Genomic DNA, 21,802 nt, shown 5'->3' on the forward strand with positions numbered 1-21,802 from the left:
TAGTTTCTTTTTTAAATACATTTATATTTTTTAAATATATTTTCAAAAACTTACAAAATATGGCCAAAAATATATTGGTAGAAAATATATTTATGCAAATATATTTAAAAACATTTTTGTATATTTTGAAATATATTTTGAAATATATTCTTGCTATTTTTGTGCATATTTTGAAATATATATATATATATTTTTTTTTTTTTTTTCATTTTTACATTTTGATAATATTTAGATTTTTTTTTTATTTAAATGTGTTCATACGTTTTATAGACAACAAAGTCTATCTTCAAATTTGACATAAGAATGTATTTTATTGCATTGATATATATATATATATATATATATATATATATATTTACATTTTTAACAAAATTATTTTTAGCCATTTTTTGTATATTTTGAAATATATTTTAAAATATATTTTTGCTATTTTTTGTGCATATTTTGAAATATATATATATATATATATATATATGTATGTGTGTGTGTGTGTGTGTGTGTGTGTATGGCCAAAAATATATTGGTAGAAAATATATTCATGCAAATATTTTTTGAAACATTTTTAACAAATATATTTTTAGCCATTTTTTTAATATTTTGAAATATATTTTAAAATATATTTTTGCCATTTTTTGGTATATTTTGAAATATATTTAAAATATGTCTAAATATACTTAATAATATACCAATCTGAGTTTATGCACCTCAGTTTTCAAGTGAACAATGCGAAAATGATCCACAAATAAATCTTAATTAATGCTCAAAAATGGAGGTGCATGAGATCAAAGAAGTCTACAACCAATCAGTTCCAAAGAAAAAACCTGTTCTAACTTAAACAAGTTAACAAACAGATTGCATCCTAGATTTGGCCACACATATGCGCACATCATTTCAAAAAGAAAAATGTTGCCTTCATAATCTTTCATCAACATAAGTTTTCAAGCTCCCTCAAGGCTCAATTCTAGTTCGTAACATCCACTTTTCACAATCCCAGCATTCCTGATGAATCAAATCAAGTCCTGTCCTATTTTTTCTTATTGAATATCTTGTTTCGCTCAAAAATGCATTAGAAGTGAAGAAGGTTGCAAATGTTTCATGTTGATCTTAAAACGCTCTTGATGTAACATTAGAGGTTCTTCAGATCCATGCAATTTGCTACTGGCATCATCTGTTAACGTAAAAACAGCTTTTAGATCTTTGAAGAACCGGAATATAGAAGTTTTCTAAAGAAAAAGTATCTCCTATGGCATCAAAACATAAAATACTTTTTCTGTTTCAACTGAAGCCTTTATCACATCAAAACTTTAAAACGTAACTTCCCACTTGCTCTTCAGAGCTTCTGTCAATGTGCTGCACCATGCAAAGTGCCAATATATCAGAAGGAACAGAACAGAGAGAGCTGATTTCTTCATACACTGTCCCTTTGAGCAGGACAATGCTGATGTCCCCGGGCAGGACGCAGTGAATGAGACGCCCCCTGCTGGGCGCCCAGTGTGACCTCTGTGCCCGCTGACTTCTTAACAAGAACCTGCCTTGTGTGCGTAAGTGACGTGTGCTAGCAATCATGTGTATGTGTGTAAAATGTGCCAGCTGTTTCACATGTGTGCCACATGCTCAGACAAAAGGCAGCGGAGGAGCAGGCCTCCACAGTCCCGTTAAAAGTTCACAGCTGTGCGCCCATGTCACCGTGACAGATCCACAGCTGAGTTTCCATACGCAGATCCTAAACGGACTTCCTGGCCACTTAATAGGATTGTTCAGCCAAAAATAAAAAAAAATTGTATTCATTTACTTGCCCTTAAGTTGTTCCAAACCTATATGAGTTTCTTTCTTCTGCTGAACATAAAAGATGATGTTTTGAAGAATGTTGGTAACCAACCAGTTGACGGTAGCCATTGACTTACATTATACCATGGAAGGCGGCTACCGTCATCTGTTTGTTCACCAACATTCTTCAAAATATCTTCTATATACACCCCTGAACAAAACAAAAAAAGCACCAAACATGGGACCTTGAAAGGTGTAAGAACCTGGACAGTCCTGATGGCTTCCAACGTTACATGGAGATCCCACTGGAGATGTTTTCTACACGGCACAGTGGAGGAGGCTCCATCATGATCTGTGGTGCTTCTTCCTTCAATGGGAAAATGGAGCTTCAGGTTGTGCAGGGACGTCAAAAGTTGCAGAGGGCATCCCTCTTGACTGAGGGCCCTCGTCTGTGTGGTAATGACTGGGTCTTTCAACAGGACAATACTGCAGTTCACAACGCCCACCTGACGAAGGAGAATAATGTCGCTCTTTTGGACCACCCTGCATGTTCCCCTGATCTAAACTGCATTGAGAATGTTTGGGGATGAGAATATTGTCCTATCCTAACAAACCATACAGCACTGGACCACAAAACCTCATGACTGGTTCTGTAGTCCAGGGTCACATATAATAAACAACTGAATAATGACAGAAATTTCATTTTTGGGTGAACTATGCCTTTAAAGTCAACATGAAATTTCATTCACAACACAGATTTACTTCTAAAATATGTTGTAAAAAAATATAATCACCATCAAATTGAATATAAGAATGTTAATATGAAAATTAAGCACAAAATCTAAATGCAGCATGTCATCCGATATTGATTTCTTTTTTTTATATATCTTAGAGAGTATGGTGGCCAATGGCTGAAATAAAGCCAAAGATAACACTAGTTAAGGAAATTAAAAACACATGTAGAACAAATGCTAAAATGAAATGCATTTTTAATTTACACAATATTTACTAAATTAGAAATAAGTTAAAAATTAATACATATAAAAAAATGTAACTTCATAAAAATAAAACTATAAATAAACTTCATTAAATTTAGCAAGTGTCTTTCACAAAAAAAAAGAGAAATTGCTCAAATGAATAAACTGAAAATTAATAAAAATGAAATAATCTGTTAATTTTGTTTGCAATCTTAATTATATTTCAGCAAATAAAAAAAAAGGCAGAGCATATTTTTTGGCAGATGTGCATTTGCCTTTACTAATAATAGAAAAGCAAATGCTGTAATACTTTTTTGTTTAATGTTTGAAAATTCTGTCTAATAATTTATTAATTAGAGTGTCTTTCTCTGCAGGGTGAAAATAAAAGTCCCCCTACTGACACATCAGCCAAAAAAACAAAACAAAGAAATAAACAAAAAAAACCTTATTGGCCCATACCAATAATGAAAAAGAAAGGCAGGTAATATAAAATGTTAGCCGATATATCGGCCTTGGGAATACAGTTGAGGTCAAAAGTTTACATACACCTTGCAGAATCTACAAAATGTTATTTTTTTTACCAAAATAAGAGGGATCATACAAAATGCATGTTATTTTTTTTATTTAGTACTGACCTCATTACAATATTTCACATAAAAGACATTTACATACAGTCCACAAGAGAAAATAATAGTTGAATTTATAAAAATGACCCTGTTCAAAAGTTTACAAACGCTTGATTCTTAATACTGTGTTGTTACCTGAATGATCCACAGCTGTGTTTTTGTTTAGTGATAGTTGTTCATGAGTCCCTTGTTTGTCCTGAACAGTTAAACTGCCTGCTGTTCTTCAGAAAAATCCTTCAGGTCCCACAAATTCTGTTTTTTTCAGAATTTTTGTTTGTTTGAACCCTTTCCAACAATGACTATATGATGGTTAGATCCATTTTTTCACACTGAGGACAACTGAGGGACTCATATGCAACTATTACAGAAGGTTCAAACACTCACTGTTGCTCCATTAGGAAACACGATGCATTAAGAGCCGGGGGGTGAAAACTTTTGAACAGAATGCAGTGTACATTTTTCTAATTTTGTCTTCTGGGCAACATGTAAGTATCTTCTGTAGCTACTAAATGAAAAAATATGATATTTAGGCAAAATAAGAAAAATGTACACATCTTCATTCTGTTCAAAAGTTTTCACCCCCGCCTCTTAATGCATTGTTTTTCCTTCTGAAGCTTCAGTGAGTGTTTGAACCTTCTGTAATAGTTGCATATGAGTCCCTCAATTGTCCTCAGTGTGAAAAGGTGGATCTCAAAATCACACAGTCATTGTTGGAAGGGGTTCAAATCAGTGGCGGCTACTGGTCTGTCAAATAGGGGAAGCTCATTTTCGGCTATTACGCTAGGTAACTCTGTAAAAGTGAAACAAGGAATGTGGTGTATAATTGTGTGAAATGTATGATGAAAATCAAGCAATTTCTCCAAGCAAATATAAAGAAATAGGTTGCAGCAGTTTTTATTTCGACTGAACTTGAGAAATCCGCGATGGGACTGAGCGCGAATAGCTTCAGCGATTCCTTATAGTACAAAATCGCTGTCAGTCAAAAGGAGATGCAATCTTTCGACAGACCCTCCAATCATCACGCAGAAGCTCGGAGTCCAGGCCAGCCCACTCCTCATTTGCTCCTCATTCACCCCCAGAGACGCTGAGCGTCCGTGGGCGGGACATAATCGCAGCGTTTATCCAATGACCGTCTAGTTTCAAAGCACTGAAAAAAAACGTTCAAAGCAGCCGCATTGAAGTCAATGGACGCTGGGCTTCAACGGGGAAATGTATGAGAAGAAAATCAAGTCAGCCGACCTGCTATATCTAACTGATTCTGAACGAACTCGTCTTTGAGATGAACGTTTTCTAACGCATTTTTAGTCAATAAAATGTTAATACAATAGTACATAATTTGACCATTAATTTTGTGACATTATAGGGGAAGCCGAGCTTCCCTTGCAGTCTTAAAGAAATCGCCACTGGTTCAAATACACAAAAATGTTGGAAAACCAAAGAATTTGTGGGACCTGAAGGATTTTTCTGAAGAACAGCAGGCAGTTTAACCGTTCAGGACAAGCAAGGGACTCATGAACAACTATCACTAAACAATCACTGCCAAACTCAAAGGTCAGTACTAAATAAAAAAACAACATGAATTTTGTATTTTGCTAAAATAATTAACATTTTACAGATTCTGTAAACTTTTGACCTTAAATATATATATCTTATCGGTCGATCTCTAAACTACATACCTTTGAAAGCTTTCTGACCATATTTTATGCCTTTGAGAACTGTCTATACAAAGGAGAATTTATCAGGGGGTTTTGGCAGGAGGTCTGGTGGGCTCGCTGGACATCTGAGAGCTCCAGAGCCACCTGCGTTTGGCACACGGATCCAGCAGCATATGCCCATTGAGAGAAGCCAGAACCATGCAGAGAACCTCACGTGACCTTTAGACCAGGCCAGGTCACATGGTCAGCTCTGCTGCTCATACTCATGACATCATCTCTACAAAATTAACATGATCCACTTTCATTTAAACAATGCATACAGAACCCACATGCCAAACTGTGTTTGTTGCTGTTCTCTGTTTTTCAACAGCAAGATTAAGAAAAAATCTATTCAGTATTTCATACTGAAGTTCAAGCGATGTTTACATGCATCACTCCATTAAAAAGCCATCACAGATTTTGTTTCATGTTTCCTTTGAGAGGAAGCTGGAAGGTGGTTCATATCAGATTCATTTTTTTAATATAAAGGAGAGTATAATATAACAAATAATTCTAGAATGAGTAATAATTTCCAAATATGTGACCCTGGACCACAAAACCAGTCATAAGGGTTTATTTTTTTAAAATTGAGAGCATTTTTCTAAAGAGCATTTTACTGAACAAAAAGTGGAGATGCCCCCCCCCCCCAAAAAAACAAGACAAAATATCAATATTAAGAAGCAATTAAGACATAAATAGTACTTATATAATGTTATAGTTGTGCTATAACATTTTTATTAAACATTTTAAATTTTACACTACAATTGTATTGTTACAATATATTTCTAAAAATTAGATTTTGTTTTATATTTAGATTTAACAATAAATCACATAATAAGCTAATATTATTTTATAGGCATATTCTTTTTAATTTTGGTCACTGAACAAATAAAATAAAATAAAATAAAAAATAAAAAATAAAACAAAATAAACTGTCCCAAATTTTTCAAACCTAAAAGGATGGTTCACTTTTTTTATTCAATTATTTTTTTTATATTCTATGCAGATTCACAAAATCACCTTTATCATTCTAAAAGGATTAATATTTTCCAAATTTAAGTAATTTAAGTTTTATTAAATTCCTGAATTTTTTCATATCGCAGAAAACCAAAATTCCACAAAGTCTTTCTTTCCCCCAATATCATGAGACCCTAAAAGACAGTAGATTTTACATATATCTGCTGCTTTTAGGAGTGCACTAGCAAATTAGTCTAAAAAATGTGATTTCAGAGGTCTGTCGTGCATCACGTTGTCCCTGCTGTGCAGCTACTAAAGATGTTGAAGGCCACACATGACGGATTGGTCATGCACTGAATAAAACTCACTCTCACAGCCCATGATGGATCACCTGAACCGGCTCCACGGTCACACCTGTGTACGCTGTGAGCTCCGCTCGTGCACGAAGACCCCCCGAGACCACCTAAACCGAGAGCAACAGACCTCGGCATCACAGGACCCAGTGATCCGTGATTCCAGACACATCCTCACGGACGGTTCCAGGAAGCCAGGGGAAATTATCCGTGCCGAAGGCCGAAGGCTCAGCTCAGGTATGTGATGTGGCAGATGAGACCGATCCTCCTTCAAAATGCGGCAGACGTCGTATGAGGGTGTTTAATCCCAGGGAGGGTCTCTAATGAAGGGTGAACACGCACAAACTACATGATTCATCACATCACAGGCCTTGGTTCCCCACATCAAGGGCACCACAGCTACATCTTGAAACTCAAACTAGAAAAATCTGGAATGAAACGCAACAAAATGTTTATTGCAGCACTAACAGTTGCTGAGTTTAAATGGCAGTGGAGCATATAATGGAGCCAAATGGACACGTAGAGGCTACTACGGGTCAGTGTGATCTGAAGAGTCTTCACACCTTTAAGGAAGTCTTTTAATGACGTGTTAATAGTGCTGTAAAACAGGGGTTCAAAGTAGGGTTCAGGGACTCATGGAAAATATCAGTGAAAAAAGAAGTAAAGCTTGAATGAATTTACTGAATTTGGCACGGTTTTAAATTTGCAATAATAACAATAATCATAAAAAAAACCATAAATAAAATTACAATAAAAATATTGAAAAAAGCACTAGAAAAAGTTCTATGTATAAATAATAATAATAACAATAATAATTATAATCTGTAAATAATATCTATATAAATATACAATACATAAATAAAAATTAAAATAAATAAATAAAATTGAGTCAAAAATTAAGTTTACTTATTTATAATACTAACATGTTATTTTGTTAAATATTTGGGTTTTATTTTACACTACAATAATATAGTTTAATATTGTGATTTAATAATCTCAATAAAAAAGTACTGATAAATTATATTTACAGAAATTGGCAATGACTGTTCTATTCTACTTTCTAAAACTTCCATAAATCTACCATAGTAATAATACTAATAATAATTAAAAAATTAGAAAATTAATACAAATAAATAAATAACCAATACATACATAAATTACAATAAAATATTGAGGAAACAACACTAACATGTTATTTTTGTTAAATATTTGGGTTTTATTTTACACTACAATAATATAGTTTAATATTGTGATTTAATAATCAATAAAAATATTGAGAAAATCCAAAATACTTCAAATGCATTAGAAAATGTTCTGTATAAAAATAAATGTAATAATAATATTAATATGATAATAATATGTATATAAATATACAATCCATACATTAAAAAATAATAAAAACATAAATAAAATTACAATTAAAATATTGAAAAAAAAAACAATTCTTCAGATGCATTAGAAAAAAATTCTGTTTAAATAATAATAATAATAATAGTAATATGTACATATATATATATACACACAATCCATAAATAAAAACAAAACTAAAAAATAAATTAATTTAATTTAATTTTAAATTTAATTTAAAAAATACTGATAAATTAGATTTACAGAATTTGGCACTGACCGTTCTGTTCTGCTTTCAGAACCTCCATTAATCTTCCATAGTAATAATGCCAATAATAGATCAATATTATATCAAGATCAAAAGAGCTTGAAATAAAGTTGAATTCTATTTTTATATTCAAAATAATCTATGCTGATGATCCATTGAATAAATATTTTAAAATTCATCAAAAAGGAGGTCAATAAGATCCATTATGATTTCATGCTGACTCTCCAGACTTCCCAGAAATCTGAAATTATAATGCTTCTTTGAAACACGCCACCTCGAACATTTATAATTAAAGCCAAGAGTCAGTTCAAAAATATTCATAATTACTTCATGAAAGAAGTAACGTCACTGAGGCTCAAACGGACTTGGAGGGGAAAAAAAAACAAAAGCAAAAAGTCAAATTCTCATCCTTTTTTTCCACAAAAAAAGTGATTTATTTAATAACGTATGAACCTATAATGAAATCAGTGCTTGTTCAGTGACAACATGCTTCTGTAGAAGCCACAAATCAATTTATTTCTACAAAATCATGCTTAATTACTTTATTATGCTATTCAATCTCATTATCAATGACCTAAAGTCTATTGTTTTCTACAGTAATGTTATTTTTGTACATTAAATTAATTTATGTAATCAAATGGCATTTATAGCTCAGTCATGCCGCTTGCAACACCAAGGGTTCGATTCCCAGGTAATGCATGAACTGTTTACATGCAAACTTTAAATCTAATATCACTTCGGATAAATGCAGAACTGAAAAAAGTTTTGTACATTTGTCATTTTTCCAAAATTCCAAATACTTTTAATTTCAAATTCAAGTACGAGCGTTTACATGTATTCATTTAGCAGATGAAATATGGTGATTCATCTCAGAGCTGGTTTGCTTCAAGTTTTTGAATTCCCCATGGAGAAGATGAATGAGAAAAACAGAGCCGTTGAAGAGGTGGGCGGCCGCTGTTGAGCTTTATTGAGAACATAATCGCTTCTGCCCTTCATATTGAGAGGGTGAAAGGTTCTGGATGGGGTCAGATGAGTTTAAACGTTGGTCCGCTCTCTTTCTCTCCCATGCGTGCAGACGCCCTCTGCACTGTTTAACCTACATGCGTGCGACTGTCCGTCACTGCGCGGGATCCGTCTCTCTCTACTCCTCTCCGTCTGTCTTTCATTAACCCCCCACACCCTCAACGCTCTGTTTTTCCAGGGTGTCTCTTGCTCTCTCTCTCTCAATGGTCCAGTGGCGTATGAACAGCTGCCGGTTCGCCTGAAACTCCTTCTGGCCGACATGCATTCACCAGCAGATACTCAATCCCATTCAGCTGTTTTCAGCTCTGCCGCGATCCATTTCTGGCAGCGCGGATGAGCGCTTGCTCGCTCGGACCGTTAACGTACTGTACGGTTGAAAATGTCATTTGATAAAAAGACACGAGGAGATAGAACGAGTGTTAAACTCTACATGAAATGATTCAAAATGCATTGTGAAACATAGTGGATGTTCCATATATCAAATCAGAACTTTTGTTGAATGGAAGGTCTACAGAAGCTTAGATGCACAAAAACTTCTGTTCTAAAGGTTTGACATGCCATACACTCTTAAAGGGGCAGTTCACCCAAAATAAAGATCCACATGATACTTATAGCCAAAAACTGATCTGAAGGACTTATAACACATCAAAAACCTTTTAATATAAACATAAAATACCAGTTTTACCCATTTTAAAGTCTATTGTTTCGTACATTAAATTCAAAATGTAATCAAATGGCATTCCTGTAGCTTGGTCATGCCGCTTGCAACAGCAAGGTCATGGGTTCGATTCCCAGGCGATTCATGAACTGATTTAATGCAAACCTTGAATGCAATAAAAGTCACTTTGGATAGTTTGCATAGTTTTTTTTTTTCCAAATTCAAAATACTTTTGACTTTAAAAACTTCTGTTTTAAAGGTCTGACATGCCATACACTCTTAAAGGAACAGTTCACCAAAAAAGATTCAGATGATAATAAAAGCCAAAAACTGATCTGAAGGACTTATGACACATCAAAAACCTTTTAAAATCAACATAAAATAGCATCCATAATGGATCATACACTACCATTTAATATTTTGGTCAGTAAGATTTTTAATGCAATTTTTGAAAGAAGTCACTTCTGCTCACCAAGGCTGCATTTATTTCACAAAAATACAGTAAATCAATAAAATTGTAAAATATGATATCAATTTAAAATAACTGTTTTCCATTTGAATATCTGTTAAAATGTAATTTATTTCTGTGTATGTTCAGCATCATTACTCTAGTCTTCAATGTCACATGATGCTTCAGAAATTATTCTAAAATACTGATTTGCTGCTCAATCAGCCACTGACCACAAACTCAAAATGATCAAATATACGGCAAATTTCAATGCATGGATTAAATCTGCACAGGCCTCTCTCCTCTCTAGATATCAACATTTACATTGGCTATTGGAATCAACAATAAGTTGCTTTAGAATAATATGCACTGATGAAGCATACACAACAAGACTACAAATGTGCATTACTAAAGCAAATAGGGTCAATTTAGATTTCCTGTTAACTTTAATAATGCGAAATAACAGATGCTTCTGAACGGCATCTCCGCGACCCTCATGCATTTAACAGCCGACCGTACCCATAAACCCAACAATCTCTGCAGACGCCTGCTCATAAAACTACACTATTAAAGATTTCCAGTCATTTTCCGCCTCCAGCGTCCTTAATGCAGGACCACATGCTGGACTCGGAAAACAGCCGCGCGGATGCGTTCGGCCCTCGTGAGACCGCGGGGAGGCACCTGTTCTGATAAACGCACTCATTAGCCTTTAACGACAGCAGCCAGGTAACCACTTCCTGTCACAGACGCGGCGAGTTTCACACCAGGGGGGAATTGTGGGAAGATGAGTTGATGTTTCTTCTCCAGAGGAAGTGAGTGCATGAAAATCTTAAAGGTACAGTTCAGCCAAAAATAGATTTTCTTTCTTCTGTGAAACTTTTGTTGTCCATGCTATGAACAGTGTGCATACAAGGCGCTTGAAGTGCTTGAATTCGACTTCGACTGAAATTTAAGGCCTGGAAAACCCTTGAACTTTTGAGCGTGGACTGCGAGTCATTTGATTTAGATGGGAACTTTGGAGTGGTTTTGTGAATCTTTTGTTTAGATCAGAACTTCGGAGCCTGAAATGTGAATCATTTGATTTAGATCGGAACTTCGGAATGGGTTTATGAATCTTTTGCTTTAGGTTGGAACTTTTGAGGGTGGATTGAGAATCATTGGATTTAGATTGGAATATTGGAGTGGGTTTGTGAATCTTTTCCTTCAGATCAGAACTTCAGACTGCGGATCGTGCATCATTTGATTTAGTTTGGAACTTGGAAGTGGGTTCGTGAATCTTTTGCTTTAGTTCGGAACTTCGGAGTGCAGATCCCAAATCATATGATTTGAACTTTGGAGTGGGTTCATGAATCTTTTGCTTTAGATCGGAACTTCAGAGCCTAGAGAGCATTCCGATGATCGGAACTTCGGAATGGGTTTATGAATCTTTTGCTTTAGGTTGGAACTTTTGAGCGTGGATTGTGAATCATTTGATTTAGATTGGAACTTTGGAGTGGGTTTGTGAATATTTTGCTTTAAATCAGAACTTCAGACTGCAGATCGTGAATCATTTGATTTAGATCAGAACTTGGGAGTGGGTTCGTGAATCTTTTGTTTTAGATTGGAACTTCGGAGCGCGGATAATTTGATTTAGATCAGAACTTTGGAGTGGGTTCGTGAATCTTTTGCTTTAGATCGGAACTTCGAAGCCTGGAGTGCGAATCATTTGATTTAGATCAGAACTTTGGAGCGTGGATCATTTGATTTAGATCGAAACTTCGGAGCGCGGATCGCAAATCATTAGATTAGGATCGGGACTTTGGTGGGGGTTCGCAAATCCTTTTTTCAGATTTTTTCTTAAACAGTAGAAAACATCAAACCATTAATGCAGTATAGTTATAAAAAGTATACAAAAATACAAATCCCTTAAGAAATATAACTATGGTTTTATTATAGTAAAAATATGCTATACTTTGTAACACTTTAGTAGTAATACTTAGCATGGGCTTCACTTTACTTTTGTTTCACTATATTTTTATTTATTTATTTCTCTTTCTTTAGAATTTGAAATGAAGACGTTGTTCAGTAAGTGAGATCTCTGATTGAAGTTCTTGAAAATCAAAAAAGTAGCGCTTGAAAAGAATTTCCTGGAATTGTATTTTACAGTATCTGTATGAACACTGAATGAATGTTTGTCAAAAATGCACCATAAAAGTAGTTTGTACAACTTGTGAACAAACTTCTGACATTGGTTTTCAACATGATGCATTTAAAACTCTGACTGTGAATGTGATTTCAGAGCTACAGGGTAGATTTTCAGTTAATAACAAGTGAAATTTTGGTGCTTGGAATATTATACACACTTTCATAAGATTTTTTCAATGTTTTCGAAAGTTGTGCTCACCAAGGTTGGATTGATTTGATTAAAAAAAACGCAGCAAAAAGGGCAAAAATGTGAAATATTATTACAATTTAAAATACCCATTTTCTATTTGGATGCATGTTCACATGTAATTTATTCCTGTGATGCAAAGCTGAATTTTCAGCAACATTACTCCAGTCTTCAGTGTCACATGATCCTTCAGAAATCTTTCAGATATGCTGATTTGCTGCTCAAGAAATTTAAAAACTGATTACTATCAATGTTGAAAACCTGTCTTCACTGTCACTTTTGATCAACTTAATGCACTCTTGCCACCTAAAAGTATTAATTTCTTTAACTTTTTAATGGTAGTCTATGTACTATGGACCACTTCTAAAGTATTTCTCTCATTTTTGAGCTTGACAACCTATTATAACACCTGGACATTTTGCAAAACGCCTCCTTTTGTGTTCCACAGAAGAAAGAAAACCAGGCACATTTGTAATGACATGAGGGCGAGAAAATGATGAGAGTTTTCATCTTCTGCTGAACTCGAACTTCAAACATGCCAGCACACTCACAGAAGTGGCAATGAACTTTCTGGTTTTCCCACTCGCTGCGTCTGGAGGGAACGGGAGCGTTTGTAGCAGACTCAGGGACAGTGTTCACACGCGGTAGTCGACATCCTCTCTCAAACACATGTTGGGTATCGGCGCCGCTTTGATCGCGTGTCTCGGTAACCTTGTTGTCACATCAACGGTTTCTGGATTTACGCCCCACCGAGACGGGCTCGTCTCTCTTCCTCGTGTCTTCCTCTGTGTTCTTTCTCTTGACTTCCATCTCACATCTTTCCACACTCATCTTTCTGGGTTTCTCTGCCCCCATGTCTCACTTTAATGACTCACAAATGACTACAAGACTGTTCTTTTTAACAAATCAAACAAGAGTAGAATCATTCTGGAGATCAAGAATTATCGATCAGAATCGATTGGAGCAATTCTTGAGAACCAAAAGGTACTTTTTAAATTGCACTAAAAATAATTTTGGTGTAGATTTGGGTTTTGTTTGGGGTTGTTTTCTCCTCAAGATGTTAACTGTTGGACTGTATTACTAGTGATGTTTTTATCAGCTGTTTGGACTGTCATTCTGACGGCACCCATTCACTGCAGAGGATCCATTGTTGAGCAAGTGATGCACTGCTACATTTCTCCAAATTATACTGTAAGCTATGATGGTTGTATGATGCCCCACATCTCCTCCTCCCTCCAGCACACCTGTTTTGTATAAGCGCTGTGATTTAATGAGAGTATCTGTGGCTGATCAAGCACCATGTCGCTGCAGCGCTGTGTCATTTATCAAATCTGCCAGAGTTGCATGGAGCGGGTTTGTTTCATTAGTGCTAGCATCATATAATCACCGTGACTGTGTCCACCAAACCCGCACGGCGTCTCATTTCATATCAGTTACCGGGTCTGTGATGAATGAGCTTTTAACTATTAATGATCGTCTACATGCAATTACCTCAGCAGAGCACAAAATAACATAATCATCACTCACACACATAAATAAATACATGTAGCATCATGAGGCGAAGAGAGACTGATTGTTTTCTGTGTTAATTAAGAGCACTTTACCAATGATGATGTGTTTAGAGAGAGCGAGAGCGAGAGAAACGTCTGCAACTCAGTTGTTCAGGTTTAGTCTCCTTACACTGAATCAGTCCAAACTCTACATCGGTGGATGCCACAAAAACAAACCCACATCATCTTATCCCCAAATTGAAAGGGAAAATGTACAATTTACAATAAGGTGTAATTTTGTAACATTAGTTAATGTATTAACTATCATGAACAAACAATGAACAATTACAGTATTCATTTGTTATTGTTAGTTAATGAAAATACAGTCGTTCATTGTTAGTTCATATTAATTCACAGTCCATTAACTGATGCTAACAAATAATGCATTAGTAAATGCTGAAATTAACATTATGTAAGATTAATAAATGCTGTAGAAGTATTGTTCATTCTTGATTTATGTTAACTAAAGTAATTAATGTGAACTAATGAACATCATTGTAAAGTGTAACCGAAAAAAAAGCAATTTTTGCACAAGAAATTCTGCATTATGGCATTATTTGTATGACAGTTAAGCATATTTACCCCAGCAATTCTCATTACTATAATGCATCTGGGCATTTGAGATTATTTATTTATGTTAATGCCATTATTCTCATAAGATCCTCATAACTGTAATAGAGTCATACAATATTACACTAAATATACTGTAATGATTTCTTAATTTATTTTAAAATTAGCATAATTAAATCCGTAGTACAATAATAGGACCATGATATGTGTAGGATGTATATATACTCCACAATTAAAAATACTAAATTAAAAATTCATAAACATTATTGTAACAAGAATGCATGTAAGGGTGAAATTCGCTAAACGTATCTAAAAATAATGCAAACAATGCAATCAATAAAATAAATAAATAAATGCCGAAAAATAACATTCGCACCAGAATTTCTAAATAAGGCATTATTTTTATGACAATAAAGCATATTTACCCCAGCCATTCTCATTACTGTAATGCATCGGGAATTTTGAGATTGCATATTGCTTTTAAAAATAATGCAAATAATAATGCAATCAATCAAATAGGTTCTCAAATAAATAAATAAATCGATCTCACTGGTCCAAAAAAAAATAAAGAAAGAAGAAAGAAAAAACTTTGCTTTAAGTATGACTAGAGCAGGTTTTGTGAGATCCCCTCACATTCAGCTGTATGTGCCACAAAATCATTACCATGAACTCATAATTATCGTCTGGTCGCCAAACAAGTTATGAAATAAAAACCACCAGCAAATCACAGATGTTCAGTTAATGCCTCTATTAATAAATCACAAATATGCCCTAAAACTGCCGCTCTGGGGAATTCAGAGCATGTTCTTCATACAAACTGTCCAACATTCATCAGCTGTGCTCTCTGAGAACAGAGACTCAATCTGATCCTAAGACACGAAGTGTAATGTTTTATGCCAAGTAACCTAAATGCAAGCTACTTTATCTAAATTACCAGTCAAAGTCAAAACATTCGTGTTTGAAATAAACTGTGCAGGTTTACTTTTGTGTGATGCCCAAAAACGTTGTTTGACTAGGCAGCACACTATGTTTTGAGTCGCAGCCACACAGTCATGTGAAAGTTGTAAGTGCACAAAGCAGTTAAATTTGGTCTTACCGGCTGTAAACATGCTCCCGGCGCAGCACACTGTCAGCACGGACACAACATGCGCGCAGACCGCGGGCAGGAGCGCACGCTTTGGGCTGTACCGGGTGGACATGGTGCCCGACCGGAGATCCACACGGACGATCCACGCGGATCACGGTTGCACGACCATAATATAGAGCGGCGACGGCAGACGGACAGCAGCTGAGGACTTCCGACACTTCCTGAAATGTGAGAGACTCTCAGAGCGTTTGGACGCGCGCGCCACACATCAGCTCTCCATGAGCGCACGAGCCATATGAACCCAAGCAAATGTTGGTGCGCGCGTGTGTGTGCGCGAGCGCGCCGCTGTCTTGACTCCTGTGATTTTGGATGAGTGCAAGACCAGACACGGCGGTAACAGTTTATAACAATGTTCATTAACATTCGCTAACAAACAATAACAATATAGGAAGGCTTAGCAGACAATCCTTGCCCGGGTTTCAAGGTTATCTTGATAAAAAACGGTTCAGGTCAACATATGTTGACCTATAACGGGGCAACCCTGGTGAAAAAGCTATGTTTTGATGCTGGAATGCTGGTTAGGTAGGTTTTGATGCTGGTTTAAGCTGGTCCTTAGCTGGTTTATGCTGGTCCTTTGCTGGTTTATGCTGGTCATGTTGCTGGTCAAGGACCAGCATGAACCAGCAAAGGACCAGCTTAAACCAGCATCAAAACCTACCTAACCAGCATATGCTGGTTTTTTCACCAGGGAAGTAGTAACAATATATGGGGTAGGCTGTCACTTTTATATACATATATATTCTTACCGTAAGAGTGGGCGCGGCCATTTGTAAATTTTATGGGTTTGACTTCCGGTCTTATTTTTAGCTGTACAAAACCTGTTTTACTTACTATTGAAGAAAGCGTAACGGCTAACTTGTATCACGTGTCCCTTAATAACCAATCACGTTACAGCCTTGACGTCAATGAGTTGTGCGACACTTAATCGCCGTTTACGGATAATGAATGAGAAATGACGAAAGCTGAATTCCACCTGGCGCAAAAAGTCAGTGACTTCTTATAAAACAGAGTTTTTTTTTTCTTGGTAAACTAGAAATAGTTAAATCCAAAAGTATTGTTTAGTGTAAAACATGTTAAAGATTAGCAGATAGGCTGTCGATTCATTAAATGATAAGCCGTTTCCTCTAAAAAGCTGTTTATTCAGTGTAGTAAAGCTTGTCCTTTTAGCCGTCACGCTTTCGGCTAATGGTTGCAGGCCTATATATACATATATACACAAAATATACGTTTTATAATTTTTTTAATGTAGTAATGGAGAATAAAATATACATAATGGACATTAAAATATCTGCATATTAAAATATATTTACATTTATATACAATATTTATTAACATTTATTTTTTCTATTTGAAAAATACCATACATATATATGAATAAAACTATATGTGACCCTGAACTACAAAAGTCATAAGGGTCAGCTTTTTGAAAATGAGATTTTTACATCATAAATGAGCTTTCTATTGATTTGTGGTTTGTTAGGATATAATATTTGGCCAAGATACAATATGTACAATAATGTTGAGAAAATCGGCTTTAAAGTTGTCCAAATTAAGTTCTTAGCAATGCATATTAAGTTTTGATATATTTACGGTAGGAAATTTACAAAATATTTTCATGGAACATGATCTTTACTTAATATCCAAATGATTTTTGGCATAAAAGAAAAATCTATATTTTTGACCCATACAATGTATTGTTGGCTATTGCTGCAAATATACCTGTGCTACTCATGACTGGTTTTATGGTCCAGAAGTGTTTTCCAAACTACCAGAAGATCATTGAATCAAATGATTCAAATGACTGCTTTGTGGTTTTTGGTAGCATTTTCCGCCTATAGCTGTGGTTCGTTTAAATCTTGTTTCTGACCTCTTGTGACCTCTTATATCAGTAAAGAATTAAATTAATAATGCAAATTGTCTACCATGTTTCCACCACAGTTAGAGTTGAGTCTTAATGTGCATTGCGGGTTCAATACTACTGCACTGAATCTGTGAATCCGGCTTGATTGACTGCTGCACAAGAGCATTAACGCAGGTGTGAAATCAGCACTTCCATGATGAACCTGTGCATTATTTAAAAGCTGAAACACATAAAGAACACAAAAGAAAGCTCAAACTGCACATGCAGGAGAGATCTGAGCACAATAACAACATCAACAGCGCTCGGTTTGTAGCCACATGAGTGAAATCTCATTTCGAAAGAGCAAAACACTGTGATTTCATCATTCGGTTCTTGCATTACCCCGATTTCAAAATATCAGACAGGAATGGATCCAACTTCAAGAGAGAGGAGAAATCCATTTGAAACACAACCTCAACTCAAAGACTGTCCCGTAGCCGGAGAAAAGAAACAGACTTTAACATTGAACCCCCATTTGGAGAGCAGTTCGCTTTTAAAGAATGATTTAATGAAATATTAATGCATGCATAAGTGTCAGAGCAAGTCAAAATAATTATATTACTTAATGTATGTCACTGCCCACCAGGATTTTTTTTTCCATGAATTGTTCACGGGTCATTCAGAAACAGGTGATTAATAAGAATTTAAATGTATTTCTTCATAGTAAAAAGATCTACTAGACAACGATGTGTTAACAAATTGCAATGATTATCAAAAATTAAATGCAAAAAAAAAGATCGTCACATATGCATATATATATATACATATACATTATATATATGTATATATATATATATATATACAAAATAATCCAGTCATTGATCAAAGATAACAAGGATAAAAAATAATTATGAGAAGCCTACAAAAGCATCAAATAGATCATACAAATTAACATAAAGATTTTCATGTGTTCAGGGAAACACCTATAACAGCCCATAGCAAAAATCATTACTTAAGTCATTACTTACTCATATGTTAATGAGGAACACAAAAGGCCCCATTTGGTCGAATGGCCCTCCTGGGCCCCCGAGCTCTTTGTTGATGTAATTCAGAGGCCTGGGATTGTCCCGTCCCATCCCGGGGTCAATGTACCAGCTGTCTTCAGATGAGCTCCTGTGGTAAAGCAGGGTCAGTGATCACCATATACATGTCCTATAAACTTCACTGCATGCTCTCACCTGTGCTGTCCATTCACTGCTGTGGGAAAAAACAAGAAATGCTTTATGATCGAGTACCTGTGGTGTCTCCATTTCACCTGATGAAGTAATCCTTCAGTTCTGCTATCGAAGAAGGGGTCTGGTTCACATATCTCCAGGTACGGACCTGTTTTCAGCAGGGGTGATCGGGTCCAAACTATCAGAACTGACTTCAGAACAGACAATCCCCAGGGTTTCCAGTTTCACGAACGCCTATTGCACATTCAGCATGTCATTTTTAAAAGTTTGTAAAAACCCTTTTGTATCTAAGGAGCCACAATAATTCTCTGAGAAAAGGCGATTTATGGGTTTGCGCGGTTCGCTCTGATTCTAGGTCAGTATTTCGCTGTAGTAATCAACATCCCGCTATGATTCATCACAGCTCTTCATCCGAGGCCAGAAGAAGTTTCTCAAGAGCAATATTCATCCATCCGTCCAGCCGAAATGTATTCGATTTCCTGTTATTTAGGACTGTGCTTTTAGGATTCTGTCATTTTTATTAGCATCAAACTCAAAGCCCAGAATACTGAGAAAAGCCTCTTGCAAAAACACATCAATATTCGTCATGACATTAGGAAAAGGCTCTAAATGCAGTTGGCCTAGAAGACAAAATCTGCTCTGAGATTTGTGCTAAAGGCTTCGAAGGAAAATAAGAAGGTATAAAACATGTTTTTTTTTAAAGCACAGAGCTGAATTGTCAACACTGGCATGTAAATGGAGACTCTCGGGGGCCGTTTGAGCAGGAAACGTTCTTGCGTTCTGTCTGCAGTTTTTTGTACCCATATATCAGTTGGATGTCTTCGGCCATTTGCGTCTTGTTCTATTATTACAGTTGACAAACATAAAAAGTAAATAAAAAGTAGTTTATATATATATATATATATATATATATATATAGTAGAAATGCATAATATACATTAAAACAAAATATAAAATATATATTAAAAAAAGTTATTTCAGCTAAATTAACACTGGTATGGATTTGTAGGTTTATTAAAACTAATTTTTTAACTAATTTTAATTCAAAACTAATTACTAATTATTAAAATGTTAATTACATTGTAACTTAATAAAACAAATAAATAAATAAAATCCAAAAAAGATGAAATATTTGTTTACCAGCATGTCATGTGACTACTCACAGTCATCAAAGAATGGTAAACATGCAATTGTGTTGTTAAATTAGGCTATCAAGTTATTAAAATCAAATTTCAGGGGGATTACAAAACAGTTTGGGAGTCTTAGGCATAAAACATCAAAATGGTCCATAAAGCCAACATTGATATAGCTATTTACCTGAATAACAACTTAAAAAGCAAATTCGAGCGCCCTCTTGATTAACCTGTAAATGCAAATACGACATAAGCGGACATTTTTACTATATTTTTACCAAAGACTTTAGCAAGGCTTTAGATATACAAAAACGAAAACCCTCAAATTACTTTCTAATGGGAGAAAATACAACGCGTAATATGGCGGAATAGTCCCGCTTTCTGAATAAAAGAGCCAATCGCTAATCGGTAAAATCATCGCGTTATAGCAGCTGCAGTTTTTCAAAACTAGCCCAATTGGTAAAAATCACATTCCAGGAGTAAATTACACGGTTTTTGTTGGGGTTCCTCTGGTAAAATTAGCATTCTAGAAGCTAAATATTACGTTATTGTGGTCGCTTCAACCGGCGGCAATAGTATTAAAGTAGCCCAGATTCGCGGGACTTGGCAACACTACGTTACAAGCTCCAGTCAGTGTTGCCAAGTCCACGGTTTTCCCACAGGTTATGCAAATTTTACCAAGGGAACCCCGCCAAATTTTACCTCCCAGAACGTGATTTCTACCTGGGAATCCCACCTGAAACGCGACTGGGCTAGTTTTGGGCTTGTTTTGAGTGACAATTGGGGTGGGTTTTAAAACCTGGCAACCCTGGCTCCGGCTGCGAACGTGTGTTTAGAACTGCTCATGCGCGTTGGCCGTTCTAAAAATAAGCTTTTTAACGCTATTTGAGCATGAGACAAAATTTATGAGACAGTTGTTGTTTTAAAAAGTAATATTGCTGCACAGTTTGGCGAATTTGATTTTTCTCTATTCAAAGAAATACAAGCTGCTCCTTGCATGACTGAAATAGAGGGTTTCCACTTACGTCACGGTTTGTTTAGTTACCCGGATGCGCGGCCATACTAACGATACTCGGATGTAAACAACAGTGGTTAATGTACTTCTGAATGCCTTGTTCTGCTAACTCATGCTGTCTAAACCAAAGGAAAAAATGTGTGGAAGCTGCTAAATTATATAGAGAAGGACTAAGTGAGCAGGAAAAGGCAGAATATTTTGACAAACTAAAGTTAATAGGTGGTAAAGATACATACAAGCAGTATTAAATAAGATCTTAAGCTAATATTTCACCTACCTGACTGGAAATAAGAACAAACATGAATGTTGCCAAGATTCTTGCCCTGGAAATCCTGGTTCAGTCTGACCAACATTACAAACGCCTTTTGTTCCTCAGACAGTTTTTGCACTCTTCTCTTTGATTTGTTATAACTTTTGGCAGTCTATAGTACTCCAAATGTCTGAATGATTAGTACAGGCCAAAACATGACAATAATTGATCATCTGAGTTTGATCAATGAGAGTTTCGTGTGGTTCAGTGGCATTGTTTACATTCAGTGTTGCCAATATGGCCGATTAATGACACGTTGTGAAAACACTCTATAGCTGCCTTAGAGGCATTTACAAGATGGTTTAGTAAAATGACTTGCCTTACGGGGAATATAATTTGTCCTTAGTTGAGCCTTTACGCCTTTAACATTATATTTCTGTACTTGTTTAAAGTCCTAAAATGCATCATTGTCTAGCTCATGTACAACATGTAAAGTAGTTAATATACCAAACACAATAAAGGACATAATATAAGGTCTTTCAAATCAAGCTTTACTGCAAGGCTTTAGTTTAT

At 35.5% G+C, this 21,802-nt stretch overlaps 1 protein-coding gene across 1 annotated transcript in view; it reads right to left on the reverse strand.

The window, feature by feature from the left end:
- Nucleotides 1–15,997, reverse strand: part of LOC127174433 (disintegrin and metalloproteinase domain-containing protein 12) — a 123,516-nt gene extending 107,519 nt beyond the window's left edge. The window contains exon 1 of the mRNA XM_051124870.1: nucleotides 15,706–15,997. Coding sequence (XP_050980827.1) covers nucleotides 15,706–15,808 — 103 coding nt within the window. The 5' untranslated portion in view covers nucleotides 15,809–15,997. The remainder of the gene's footprint in view (nucleotides 1–15,705) is intronic.
- Nucleotides 15,998–21,802: the final 5,805 nt, after the last annotated feature.

The sequence above is a fragment of the Labeo rohita genome, chromosome 12 (assembly GCF_022985175.1).
Source record: "Labeo rohita strain BAU-BD-2019 chromosome 12, IGBB_LRoh.1.0, whole genome shotgun sequence".
Classification (NCBI taxonomy): domain Eukaryota; kingdom Metazoa; phylum Chordata; class Actinopteri; order Cypriniformes; family Cyprinidae; genus Labeo; species Labeo rohita.